Here is a 14,489-nt window from a genome sequence, read left to right on the forward strand (position 1 = left end):
TGCAGCAGTCCTGTGTCATGTGAACAAAATTTGGGTGTTGGCAAGTCTTCCTGCCATTATGAATTGCATTCTGGACATTACATTTGAGAAGGAAAGCTGGTTTGTCGGCCTCTCAGCTTCCCTGCATATTAGGAGATTGTAGTCTCAATATAGGAAGTCCACATGGTGAGACAAACTATGAGAAGAGTGCTGTCCCAGCAGGATGGAAAGCACAGCATGGGCTTTTTCAGAGTAGGATAGTACTCAGGGCAGGCCATATGGGAGCTGGAGAGGTGCTGCAATGCAGGGTTGGCCTGCAGTAAGTATCCCAGTACCTTCCCCGTCACTGAAACACCCCTTCGTTCATTTGATGACCAATGAGAAGAGCAGGGATTGGGCTTGTTAAGGCAATCATGGGGCTCCCTTAATGACTGTCACAACATGTGATTAGTGGTGGTTCCATTATTGTAAGGGGGGATTACCTGTAGCTTTATTGTGGAATATTGCTGATCAAGATATATTAAAAAGATGGCTATAATCTCTACACATTAAAGCTAAAAAATACCAACATATTTTTCCAAGCACTTGTACCTTCTTTATTAGATAGTCAACATCATAACTTACTTTCTAATCTTTCCATGGGAATCCAGAAATTATGAACATGTTTTAAAGGCAAAAAGAAAAAAAATGCTTCTAAATGCTTGCAACTATTTTCCACATAAAAGAGAAATAGCTTATACAATAGATAAAAAATTGTTTTAAAAAACTGGTAACTTTCTTAAAATTAAGCCCTGTTCTGCTTTCCTGATCAACACAAAACTTTAAACCAGAATATACACTCTCCCAAATAGCAAGATAATGACTTTTCACAAAACCCGATATACACAATGCTATAATAAAGCATTATCTTTTTATTTTACTTTTCCCAAAAATTAGGCTAATGGCAATCCGGCTTCCAAAATTCTTTCCAAGCCTGCTCCATTGTAAATCACATGACTAGAAGAGAAGGGAGGGGCTTAAAAATAGCAAGGTCAGCAACATTCAGAAGCACTGCCCAATAGCCTCTCCCATAGATCATGTATCGGCTGAAATTTCTCCAGATTGTTTTTCTCCACAGTGATTAAATTGCTTTGGCTTATTTTCTAATCTTTATTTAGCCAGATTCTCCCCTCATAGCAAATCTGGTCCCATTCGTTTTTGGAAAACTATCCTGCGGAGAGTCCCAAACTTCTTCACATACTTTACTTTCTGGCATTCCATTAGGCAGGAAAGCATAAAAAGGATATCCCTCCACCAACCCAGTCTACCTTAGGTTTTTCTGTCAGCTGTTGGTATTCTGGCTCTTAACAAGACTACAATGAGTTCTGGGAGAAATACGGAATTGGTATAAAACTCCCTTCTCAAGACAGGATCAAATGAGGGCATTTACTTGCCACTTTCAGGGAGGAGAAAAGATGGGGGGAAATTAAGCAGAACTCTAAAAAGGAAAGAAAAAAAAGTATTAAAAATGGTCCCAGCTACCAGATGATCACCTGAAAGTGACAAGGGCAATAGAAGGATTAATGACACAGGAGCAGAGCAGATTAACTATTGAAAATCACTGGCAGGTAAACAACAGAAGAATAAAGTGAGCTGTCTCAAATGATATGAAATCTTGGTTATTATGGCAATTGTAATTTCCTGCATGTATGTCTTATAACATCTGCAATATATAAGCATCATTGAGGGATAGATTGAAAAATTAAAATATAAATAAGTCCGCCTATCAGTGACAAAATGAAGCAATTATTTGCAGAAGTAGGTTCACTATCAGTTACTGTTTCTTCATTAGTGGCATAGATCACTAAACAGATACCCAGGCCTCTCCTGCCTATCTTACCCTTCCTGTTTTAATCTTACTTCATCTATTATATGCTAATGGATCTGCAGATTAAATGCTGAGTAATACAAAATTGCCAGAAATGTATGCAGGAAATACAGGTTTGGATTATTTAAAAATGCTTGTAGATATTTCTCTTCATTATCCACTCTGAGGCTTCCTCAGCAGAAACATGTTTATTTATTTATAGGGTTTGTATGCTGCCCACTCTCGAGAGACTCGGGGCGGCTTACAGATAAAAAGGAAGGGGGAACATACAAAAAATTAAAAAACAACATTAAAATTCCACAACATTCATAGCTTAGGGTGGGGCTGGAAAAATCAACAGCCCCAGGCCTGCCGGAACAGCCAAGTCTTGGTCGCTTTGTGGAAGGCCGGAAGGGTAGTAAGGGTCCGGATCTCCACAGGAAGATTGTTCCATAGGGCCAGAGCAGCTACAGAGAAGGCCCTCCCCCGGGGAGTCGCCAGCTGACATTGACCGGCAGATGGAATCCGGAGGAGGCCTAGTCTGTGGAATCTTATGGGTCTCTGGGAGGTAAATGGCAGGAGGCGGTCTCTCAGGTTTAAATAAGTGCAAGTGCAAATGAACATAGCTTAACATAGAAAAAGCATTTTAAGAATGTTAAAAATAAAGAAAAGAAATTGGTATATTGCTTGATATTAATCTAGCCAGATCCTTTTAGAAAGGAGGAAGCTGGGCTTAATAATAGCTCACCAATATAGGTATCCCTTGACTTATAATCAGAACTGAGTCCAAATTTTTCATTGCTAAACAAAGAGTTTTTAATGGAGCTTTGTCTCATTTTATGACCTTTTTGCCACAGTTGTTAAGTGAATCACTGCACTCATTATATTAGTAACACTGTTATTAAGTGAATTTGGCTTCCCCATTGACTTTGCTTGTCAGGTCACAAAAGGTGATCACATGACCCCAGGATACTGCAGCCATCATAAATACATGCCAATTGCCAAGTATCTGAGTTTTCACAAAGACCTCACGTGACCATGGGGATGCTGCAACGATCCTAAGAGAAAAAATTTACAAGTCACTTTTTCAAAGCTTTTATAATTTTGAATAGTCGATGGTAAATGAACGGTTGTAAACCCAACAGTACAGAAGGAGAGAGATCTGCAACTACTTCCAGATATAAGTAACAGAAAGAGAAAGTCTGACAGATTTAAAAGAATTTGTTGTTACAAGAAGAAAATACTCCATAAAGTATAAATCACATTAACAATTAATTTATTGTTCCTGAGTGCCCCAAGAGATATAGTCAGGCCGAGTGGCAGCATGGTATTCATCAATCAGCTCCTGGACAAACTTTCGGGAGTCATCAAGTTCATCAAAGTTATCTTTGAACATGTCTTCTTTTCGGAACTGTTCCAGGAAGGCTTCACGCTTGCGCAGTTTATCATATTGATGGCAGGTACGCTCAAAGAGCTAGATGAAAAGAACAACTCGTCAAAAAAGTCTTAGGGAAGGATTTTACAGAAAGGGGGTAGAGTAATCATATAAGCCTCTAACAATACCAAACATCCTTCATTGGAACAATAAAACAAAGTAATGGATTGCTTTTTTCAGTTCCAAGTATTATACACTAAGAGCAAGAGGATTCCTTACTATGGTTGCCGCTATTTTGCTTAAAAGGGAGAAGGAAGATGCAGTTAGTAAATGGTGCCATCATCAGACATTACTACACTCTGCAGGTTGAACGAGCCAGAGCCAGAGCCAGAGCCAGAGCCAGGCATACAGTGGGAGATCAATTTGAGTTTTATTTTGAGAAATTAGAGTTTATTTCTATTTTGCCAGAGAGGCGTTTGCAGGATCGCCACTGCTGATCCCTGCCGCCTGGAACTAGCTGAAAATACAACACAGAGGCCAAAAATGGGCCATGCAGAGGCCAAAAATGTGACACACAGAGGCGGCGATCAGCTGCTGTGGCTATCCCTGCAGCCTGAAACAGCTGATTGGCAGTATTCTGGGATGCCGATTCAACCGTCAATCAGCTGTTTGTGCTGAATCAGGCTACAATAACATGCTGAAGCTGATTGCTGCGCTAGCCAGATAAATACCCATGGATCTCAGCTTGTTTTCTTGCAGACATGGCATTACCTAAATTGGGTATCATCAAAGCTAGTAAGGAGTGCAATTTGCTGTCAGTTTAAATCCTGGTGGCTTGCCTATCAGTATTGGTGTGGAGTAATTTATAGGTTCTTTGGTTGGACTGTTTGCTTATTTGGCAGTTTCTTGATTGGGGTGTTGTTTACTTAATTGTTGGTCTGATGTTAACCTTGAGCTCAGATGGTAAAAACAAAACACTTTTTGACTAATCAGTTTCCAAATGCATTAAGACAGTCCCACCAAAGTTTTGGAATAATGTAGTTTGTGATATGAATAAGTATGGTCAGGTTTATGTTTTTGGAAAGTGACTTTCAATTGGCAAATTAAAAGTTAAAATTACTACACAAGTCTCAAAAAAAGAAATATAATCCATCAAGAATGAGTTGTACAACCTCTCCCAACTGCTATAAATTCTGACTATCAGTTTCTTCAACTATCAAGATGGTATTTCGTTTGTTTACCCCTCCCTATGATGTAGAACTGTGGTAATTGAATAATTGAAAATTGGAAGTACAGCCCACTGTCATCTCCATGTTTATCACTTCAATTCAAGGCTTAAAACAGAATTATCCAGCAGTCTCATGAGGCTTAAATGCATAGATGGAACCTGTAATATAATGCAGTTGAAAAGTCCTAAGCTACAGAAGCTGTTTTCTCTGACTGATTTCCAAGGAAATGATGCAACCATCAAGGTACAATGCTCTTTAATCACAAAAGAAGAAATTGTCATAGATTTTCCAACCATATTAATATTCTCAGTTCCTCAGATGACTATGCAAATTATTTCTTCAATTCAGAAGATTGAGAAAAATGTGTGCTTCTCTATTCCAGAGTTGAGCCAAAATACAAATAAGATTACCAATTAAAGTATAAAAATGGCTATTAGAAATCTTCACTCTCCAGAACATTATCCCAACAATTGCCCTCCCCTGTGTAGAGAAAACATTGCTGATAATCTGATCCTAACTGCATAATAATTTTAAGCTTCCCGTCTATAATAACTTCTTATCAAAGATATCACCAGGCTTTTGCCCTATAGATCAAACATATGCCCCACAAAATATATCTGAGACATAGCTATTGCCATTGTTAAGCCTCCTAAACTGCAGTAGGTTAAGATTGTCTCAGCACATTCCCCCAAACAGTACATTGTAACTATTTCAAATAAGCAGCTGAGATCTATCTCCCAAGCAAGGAAAGTTAAATATAAACATAATCCTGGTATCAGATTCACATATTGTGATGACTCCCCCATGCGTCCCCAGATGTCAGTTTGGAGGCGGATGAACCAGTGAGCAGCCGTCTGAGAGTGATTTGGCTGAAGCACAGCTTTAGCAGCATAGCCCTTAGGCTTCCGGTGGGGAAAGCATGCAGCTGCATCTGGTTAGGGATGAGGAAGAGGAACTGCCTTCTGCACCCAATCCAAGAATATGTAGGGCAGAGAAAAGGCAGTGGCAACCTTGCCCCTTTTGATGGGCTGTACTAGAGGCTGGCTATTTAGCACAGACGGAGATAATGATGGGGAAAATATGTTCATTCCCTAGCTGCGTGTTTCCTGGTCATTGTAATCCCTGCCTTGACTTTGGATTGTGCCTTGTGAATCCTTTTCTTGCCTTGTGAATCCTTTTGTACTGTGGATTTAATTTAGCCTGGAGGATTTGTCTTGTTTGAGAAACTTTCAAGTGTCCTGTGGACTCATTGTGGCCATTGCTCTGTAGACTAGCATTGGTCTGATTTTGGCTGGACTTAATTGGGACAGTTCTGGAGTTTTAGTGAAGGGAATTGCTGATTAATATTAATAAACCTAAACCACTGTTAAATGTGCATGCGAATGAGCAGGACAACAAACATATTCAGTCTGGATGGATCACTGAACAGAGCATTTGGAATGATATCCGATTACAAAGGACAAGGCATTTTCCAACCAAAAGTCACTGCTGCATTCTGAAGTCTAATTAGCCCTATTTGCTCAGTCACATATCTGCTGAAATATTAGATCAGCAAACACACCCAGGATCAAGTCCCTGATGGTTAGTATTTACTGCATTTTTCGGACTATATGATGCTCCAGACTATAAGATGCATCTAGCTTTTGCGGAGAAAAACAAGAAAAAAACCAGCCTCTGCCTCCCAGCAATTAGCCACCTTGCAGCAAACAGTCTAGTCAGCTTCAGCATAGCCTGATTTAACACGATTGGCGGTTGGATATACCTCCCAAAATACCTCCAATCGGCTGTTCCAAGCTGCAGGGATCGCCACTGCCCATTGGCGGCATCATTGCCCATTACTGTTACTCTGCATCCCATTTTCAGCCTCCGCATGCCCCGTTTTCGGCCTCCACACATCCCATTTTCAGCCCGTTCCAGGCAACGGTGATAGGCGGTGGCAGCAATCCCCCCCATCTGGATCGGGCCATAAAATGGAACATGCAGAGGCCAAAAAAGGGACACGTGGAGGCTGAAAACGGGACACGCGGAAGCCGAAAATGGGGCATGCAGGGGTGGCAATAGTAACAGTGATGGGTGACGGCGGCACCAGTTATCCTCGCAGCCTGGAACAGCTGATCGGAGGTATTCCGGGAGGCAGCTCAACCACCAATCAGTTGCTCATGCTAAATCAGGCTGTATTGAAGCTGACCAGGCTGTTTGCTGCAAGGAGGCAAATTGCGGGGAAGAAAAGGCCGGCGGATGGGGGCTGGCAAGTGAGTATGCCTTTGGCAATATTCACTCTATAAGACGCATAGACATTTCCACCCACTTTTTTTTGGGGGGGGGGGTGTTCTTAAAGTCCAAAAAATACAGTACCTTTATTTTCTTGGTGTTAAAGAACAAATTCCTGTAGATCAAATAGACTTATTTTCAGGGAGGGAATCCAGAGAAGTAAAAGACTGAGTAAATTCAGTCATCAGAAACCCCATGCTACATTACTAAATAGCCCTCTCAATCTATACAAAAAATGAAAGTGTGCTATATTTCCCCCATAATCATTCACCAGAAATTTCATGATATAAAATATTCTCTCAAATAGTCACATTTCTTAAACCTGTATTTCTTACTCCTAAAGGAATCAATGTAAACTATTTCTGAATCATGAACTCTATACTTAGAAAATGGATATATTAGCTCAAAGCCATTAGTGAGAGAAAGTGAGAAATCATCTACTAAATTCGGAATTTAATTTTAAAAAGGGCACAGAACCAATGTTATATAGTTTCTTGTGAAATAGTGAGATGTCAAAACAATAGAGGCAATGGTATGGCTATTGTCAGTTGTTTAATTGTTCTGTTTCAGTCCTGTCCTGTATTGGGGCATTTGTAAACAACTCAGTCTCCAGCAGCCACATATAAACAGGAAGTGACTGGAATGGTAGATTGATGGAAATAATTAAGAGTTGTGCAGAACCTTCAAGTCAACCTCCAAGAACTGTTTTGGTTTGTATGGAAGAATGGGTATTCTGTCTGACTGCAAAGTTTTACAATTATATCTTTCCACGAATGCAGATCTTGGAAAACGGCATGATTGTTTTACAAGAGTATCCTATATTCCCACTCCTCTGATTCCAAAGCATCTTTTGAATATAAAATCTGAACTCCTGCACATCTCCATGCTATTATCTCAGATACAAGAACACTAAGATCCTAAATAAATAATTACAACATGAATGGTCCCAATCAAACTTACCGAAGAAATGTTGGTATGATTAGCCATCATGAGACCACTGACCCTGTGGGCTGATGGTAAGTATGGAGATTTCCTTGAAAGTGCCACTTGGATGCTGGCAGGGCCCCAAGGAATGAAGTTGGCCAGTTTCCTCTCTCGGATCCGTTGTAAGCTTTTATGGACCTGATAAGGGGTAAATAGCTTGTAACTATGAGTATGTATATGAATACAATAATTCAACTTTAATGAGGAATAACAATAGTAGAAAAGCTTATTAAAAAAAGTAATCTTGTAAAAATGTTCATTCAATGTACCATTAATTTGAGAGCATGACCAAGAATAATGTATAGGATTTCTAATTCATCAACACAGAAGATCACAGCCTATCCCTGCCACACTTGTACATTATACATGATTTGACATTAAAAAGTATAATTATTTCATCATTGCTATTATCAGAAGTGATAGGCCTTAATAATACAACTAAAACAATTGCACAATGTTTCTCAAGCTATTGACCTGGGTTGGATCCACTTCCCCTTGGATGATGTTAAGGATGGCAATGTAACAATGGTTTGTCTGCCTATCACGGCCCATGGATACCATCACATTTTTAGGTTGCAATAACCGACGCATGACATCAAGAACGGTAGTTTTCCTCACACTGGCCACCTATGGGCAAAATAAGGCAGAAGTATATATTATTTGGTGGAAGAACTGAAGATTATCTTTGAACACACACACACACAAAAAAGTACAGACAGAGCTTGGGAGGATTCTTCATTTGAAGACAATTTATGCAGAGGCCCATGGCCAGGTTTCATGCATTAAAGCTATGAAACAACATTTGTTCCAACCCAAACTTAGGCCAAATTACAGAATCGCACACCACTTATAGAAGATGACTTTTCCTGAATCTAGAAAATTATAATTCGTTCTATATACTATTTGTTTCCTTAAATAGTAAGCAACAGGAAAAAAAGAGAAATGTGGCTATTTTTGACAAAGTATATAATCACATTTAGAAAAGCAAACAAATAATGTAAGAGCATCCCATCTCCAAAAGGAAGAGAAAAAATGGTGAGAAGAGAAAAATGCACAGCAAAAATCTTGTGCACCCCACAACACAAAACACCATGCAACTGATACCCTTTGAATCATTAACCCTTGCAATCTGCCCCTTGGCATCCTGTCCCGTTGCTTGTTGAAAAAAGCAAAAATGAAGATAGCTGTTTAGCATTCTGGGAACATGGCTGCAGGAGAGCTCATACTTTTATTACTAGTACTGGTAATTTCATCACAACTGCATGTAGGGCAGTATGGCCAATTCAAACAATATCAAAGTACTATAGCCTTGCTTGAAAACCTTAACTTGCTGTGTAAAATTAATCACTGTACTTTCAAATCAAGGTTATTTTTCTTTGTGCCCACCCTGAAACTTTCAATGGAGAAGAATAATCACACTGGGACATTACTGAGTAGGTAACATTTGATTTGAAGGATATTCAGGAAGCTATAGATACGCAGTCTTCTACAATATTTAAGGCCCACACTCTTTTTCTTAAGCCCATCAAAATATTAAAAGAACAGAAAAAGGTACTCCCTAATGTATTAGCCTGTTTGTTTAGGTTGCAAGGATAAAAATACAGTGCTGTTGGGATGTATGTAACTATGGGTTTATAATCCCTAATTTATGGCAATTATTGTGTTTCATTCAATAATTACTGTTAAGCAAAGCATGGTCTGACAGGTGAATCTAATCTTTGGCCATCCTTTTAACAAGGAAATTGTCCAGACATCATTTCTATCCAATCTCATATCATCTGAATGTATCACAGAAAATACAATGTGAAAATCTGTAATGAAGTATGAAGACTCCCAGATCTTGATTTAAAGTCAAATCACTTACAGCCTGGTCAGTGGTGAGAGGTGTATATCCTGTGATAAGGAAGTGCAACCTAGGCGTGGGAATAAGAGAGGCAATCAGCCCAATCAAATCATTGTTCATATAACCAGGGTAGCGCAATGTGGTGGTACTGGCAGACATTATAGTAGAGACCTACACAGAAAAGACAAAAGTTTCAGGACATCCTCCCAAGAAATCAAGGAGACAGTTGTAGTTTCTAACATCCTAAAAAATGTACCCAAAAATTTCCAGGGTTGTTCAGAAGTATGTTCAGGAGTTGTACTTCTCATATTTCAAACGATGAAAATTTTCAAAATGGTAAACAGTTATGGTACAACCACTATATTTGTATTTGCTAGCTCTTCTTACAAATTATTATGGTTAATAAGCTGGGATTGTACATAGGAGAATCAGTTAATTATTTGATCACATATAGCATTTCTTAGATATAGAGGTGTGTTGTATGTACAGCAATACTACAACAACCTGGAAACTGTCATGAACAGTGTCATCTATAAATGGCGTAAAAATTATCCTCAACACTGAAATATAAAAAGAAATTGGGAAAACCAAGAGTCAGCATTTTAGAATAGCTTACTGTTGACAAAAAGTGAGCTTCCCATAATTTTAAGACAAGAATGTCACCTATTCTACATTTCAAAGCTCAACTTTTTTGTTTTAAATGTATGTACAGTCTTCTTCAGAGTGTTCCAGTTTTAAAATATAGAAAACCAAGGCATTGATGCCTAGAGAATTAAATAATGTTCACTTCAGAATTTCTTCCTATCATCTTCATATCTCTGTTCAACTCTGACTACCTTATGAAAATAGTCTTGTGCATGATTCAGATCCTAATCTTTCTTTTTCAGAAGCCTGAGGAAGCCCCCATAGGTGCTTACCAGCTGGTTGATTTGGGAAAAGGTGGGATTTGGGATGTGCAACCTGTCAGTAGCAATACGATTCAGAGCTGTATTATCTAGAACCACCTGTTAAAAAAGAAAATTGGTTTAAGCATTATTAGACCAAAAAGATAAGAGGGCACACTTGTCATGCTAAGTAGAATTGTGAGGTTTACCAAACAAATAAAATGAATAAATAATATTTAAAAGAAAATTAAATCACAGATAAAAGGAAGAAAGAGAAAATTGATATAAATAATTATTATTTTAAAGAGGAGCAAATATCTGTTAAGTTTTTCTATCCAGAATAACACTTCTATAGACAAAAATAACATAAAAGGGAAAATCTAAATACAGCTATCAAATTAATCCCTAAATTAAGAATGTATCAGCGTTCTTTGCCGTTGATTTTTTAGCTGAAGAAAATTCTCACACTATCAAAGGAAAAATTAAATTTCATGAAAAGCATCAACTTATGCAATTTCTTTTGTAGCTACATTGTTTCTGTATGCTTAAATAATAATCTAATAAAATACTTAGCCAGAATGTGATTTCAAACCACTTCCATATCTTATTGCCAAAAACTATATGGACATTCCACCAGGAGTCAAACTTGCTTCACAGAAAATTTATTTTACCAAACAGAATCAATAGGAAATAGAACAGGAACTAGCAACGAGATCTTGGGTGGTAAGCACCTCATGTTATGCCAACTTTAGCCACATAAGAAAAGAAAGCCTACGTAAACAATGCTTGCTTAGCAAAAAAAATCATTCTATTATAATGTACTTATGTTTAGGTGTATGATGATATGCTCCAGGTGCTATAACTAGGTGAAGGGAATGTCCTTTCTTTGTCAGAGGGAAGTACTGGCCTTTTCTATCAATATTTCTTACCACACAATCAGCATTCTCTGTCAGCCGTTTGAGTGTCAAGAGAGAGTTATACGGCTGCACCACTACATCACTCATCTCATCCTGGTTGGGGAAGACAGAATATGTCTGCACCAGCTTCTTGGGATACCTATAAAAATGGTTACCTATTCAGTATTACAATAAAAGATGTAACATATTTCTTTGCTGTATTCAGACACTTACGATATCATGGTATTATATATATTAAAAAGGGGGTGCTCTTTTTGCCTGATTATCACTTTGGAAGATTCAAACAGATGCAGAAAAATCAGATGTTGGTGCATGACTACTGTATGAAACTTGTTCTTTGGCAGGACAGCTAGTATTGCCTCTAAAAGCCAATTCCAAGTTTTTAATTAATATAAGAGACTAACCATCAAGAAACTACCAATGTTCCATTTCCATTTAACCAGAAAAGAGCATTCAGTGCTGAAATGTGCAACTGTAGTAACCTAACTGACCAAGCTTAGCTTTAAGTCCAATTTAATGAACAGTGTCTCACATCCAGAAACCTCTCATGCAGTGCCCCTGGAGATCATAAGGGACTCCAGGATGACATCTGCCACACTGCAATTCCTGCTCCAGAGTCTTGGCTGATACCACATTCAAAACCACCTGGGCTCAATTCCAAAAGAGCAAACCCCTCCCCCTTCTGAGCCCAGCTAGGTGTTGGAAATGCATGCCAGAATGACTCTCTCACCATTGATTAAATTATGAATAAAGGAGGCTTTATTGCAGACTGACCTGACATCATTAAGTAGCAACAGCACATAAAGGCCGAAGGCTCCCTCCTCTACTGCTGTTACCCACTGCAAGATGGTTCCCCTGCAACAACCATCAATTCCTCACCTAGTTTTTATCTAGGAGGCAACCATTCATTCACATTTAAAACCAAGGCATTTTTTAAAAAGAAGAATGAAGCCATGCTACTTCTTCATTCCTGCCCAGGGGCAAGCAAAATAACCCCTCACAGGGGGAGGGCATCCAAAGTAGCCTATTGTTGCCCTTCCCCCAAAGATCCAGCATCCCACAAAACATCAGCAATGAAGAAAAAAACCAGGCAGTGGCAAGTCATCAAGCAGCAGAAATGCTAAAATAGAAGCCGCAACAATCAGAGTTGTCTGGCAGTAGCCTCCCAGTTCCCTTAAAAGCTCATCCTAAGTATTCAGTAGCATCCAACACCAGTCCAATCCTCAACAATAGCAGCAACCTTCTTCTGAAAAAATTGGTCCAAAGCCAGCCCTCTTGGTGAAAAGACTGAGTCCAACCTGTAATAAGATGGCATGACTCAGTGAGTCAGCAGTGATAGCTTAGCTGGCATAGCCAATAAGATGTCACAGTACATCATAAAATGTTGAGAAATGCTGGGAACCTCAATGAAATGAAAACCATAGCAAACTGACAATGAAGCACGGATGAAAAATTGAGCAAAACCACAAACACATGCATTCCCTAGGATATGACCAGAATGCCTTCAAAAATGTGTAACACTGATAAAAGGGTTGATAATTACCAAATAATCTGTTATAACAGTTACTACTCAACCATCTTCACTTGTACTCTTTCTGCACTGGGGCCCCAAGCTGACTGGCACAGTCATATCTATAGACCCTTATAAAAAGATAGGGTTGGGGCCAAGCTCACATTTGGGGGCAAGATGTTCCAGAGGGCAGAAGCAGAGAAGGCCCTCCTCCTGAACCCCACCAGCTGGAATAATTGGGTTGAAGGGACCTGCAGCATTCCTCCTCTGTCGGCACAAGTGATAGCCTCTTTGTTACACTGTGATCCAATTTACTAAGTCTGTCATTTGACTCCCTGTTCCTAATCTTTCAGGAAAGTCTAAATCCTGGGGAGAGGCGGTAAGGATAGAGGAGTAGGGAAGTTTGTATACAGATTTACATGATAAGATAAGATAAGGTGAACTGAAAAAAATAAGTGATATAAAATTGAAACAGAAAAAAATGTGTGCCCACCTGATTTGTCAAGGTGTGAAACTGTATTCCACAGAATTTCTAAATTAATCTGTAATTATTCTGAATGCCTTCTAGGAAGTGCCTCCAATGCTAAAATGCTATCTTCCTTGCAAGCAACTCTGACCAAAAAAGTTACAGTTTCATTCAGCTGGTAAAAGCAACCTGGAGTAAATTGCAAATGGCAGAAGATTCATCCCCTTCTCTTCCCCCATTCTCTGCTTGGAGGACAATGGTGTGAAATGCAATGTTTGATGCATCTGTTTAGACCACGAATTGACAAGAGGACTTGGATGCTTGAATAACAGTTGTAAAAACGATGGTTGGTTTCTGAAATATTGCTTGCTCAAGTAAACCTTCATTTTTCTTTAAAATTAGCAGTATTATTAGCAGTATTATCTAGTTGCAAAATTAAAAATAGATCTATTAAAAATTAGTAGTGCTTGGAAAATGCTATGCGTCTGTTATATTTTTAGCTTTTTTACATGAAACTATAAATTGCACTTTTGCAGGGCCATTTGAATTCCTTCTGTAGAGATCTAGTAAGCTAAAGAGACCATTGGGGTAGATCAAATGTCATTTTTTCCCAATATAGTAAAAGGTTTGTGTTTACAGAATGTATTTAAGCTCTTGAAAAGATCGGTATGTTATCCATGTATACTTGTCCAAATTACCCATGCATCTGGAAAAAACTATTCTGCAATTCACCAAGCCACAGTTGTTTATTTAAACTTGCCATATCTTATATAAAATGCAATTAATTATTCACATACTTCTTTCATTTTGATCAAATTATAGATTAACTTTGTGAAAATGCATGCCATCTGAGCATAATCTAGAAAATCTGGAATAAGAGACAATGGGTGAGGATCCTAATGGTCTTATGAGTTAAAGTCTATAGCCAGGCACAATTCTAACATTCCCTAAGAGATGAACAATGTGAATGCAAATACTGGGGATTCAAAACAAAACATTTCTTCAAATTGTCACCCAGAAATTCTTTTAAAGTAGATACAAATGTTGCTTTTTAGCCAGAAATTGGGCTTGACTTCAAATTGATGGCAACACAGTTGTTTCTTTGTTCTCAAGCACAACTACAAAATCCAAGGGTTTTTTTGGCAATGAAATGGAGTTTGCGAGTTGACCAGGCAAATATGAAGC

At 38.6% G+C, this 14,489-nt stretch overlaps 1 protein-coding gene across 1 annotated transcript in view; it reads right to left on the reverse strand.

Moving 5' to 3' along the window:
- Positions 1-2,904: 2,904 nt before the first annotated feature.
- TUBG1 (tubulin gamma 1) overlaps positions 2,905-14,489 on the reverse strand; it is a 35,157-nt gene continuing 23,572 nt past the window's right edge. The window contains exons 6-11 of the mRNA XM_014072823.2: positions 11,341-11,467; positions 10,445-10,531; positions 9,549-9,698; positions 8,159-8,311; positions 7,661-7,822; positions 2,905-3,299 (exon numbers count right to left, since the gene is read on the reverse strand). Of these exons, the coding sequence (XP_013928298.1) occupies positions 3,102-3,299; positions 7,661-7,822; positions 8,159-8,311; positions 9,549-9,698; positions 10,445-10,531; positions 11,341-11,467 (877 nt within the window). The 3' untranslated portion in view covers positions 2,905-3,101. The remainder of the gene's footprint in view (positions 3,300-7,660; positions 7,823-8,158; positions 8,312-9,548; positions 9,699-10,444; positions 10,532-11,340; positions 11,468-14,489) is intronic.

Source organism: Thamnophis sirtalis, unplaced genomic scaffold (genome assembly GCF_051295495.1).
Source record: "Thamnophis sirtalis isolate CommonGarterSnake01/CBP01778 unplaced genomic scaffold, rThaSir2_p1.2 scaffold_4, whole genome shotgun sequence".
NCBI classification, from domain to species: Eukaryota; Metazoa; Chordata; class Lepidosauria; order Squamata; family Natricidae; genus Thamnophis; species Thamnophis sirtalis.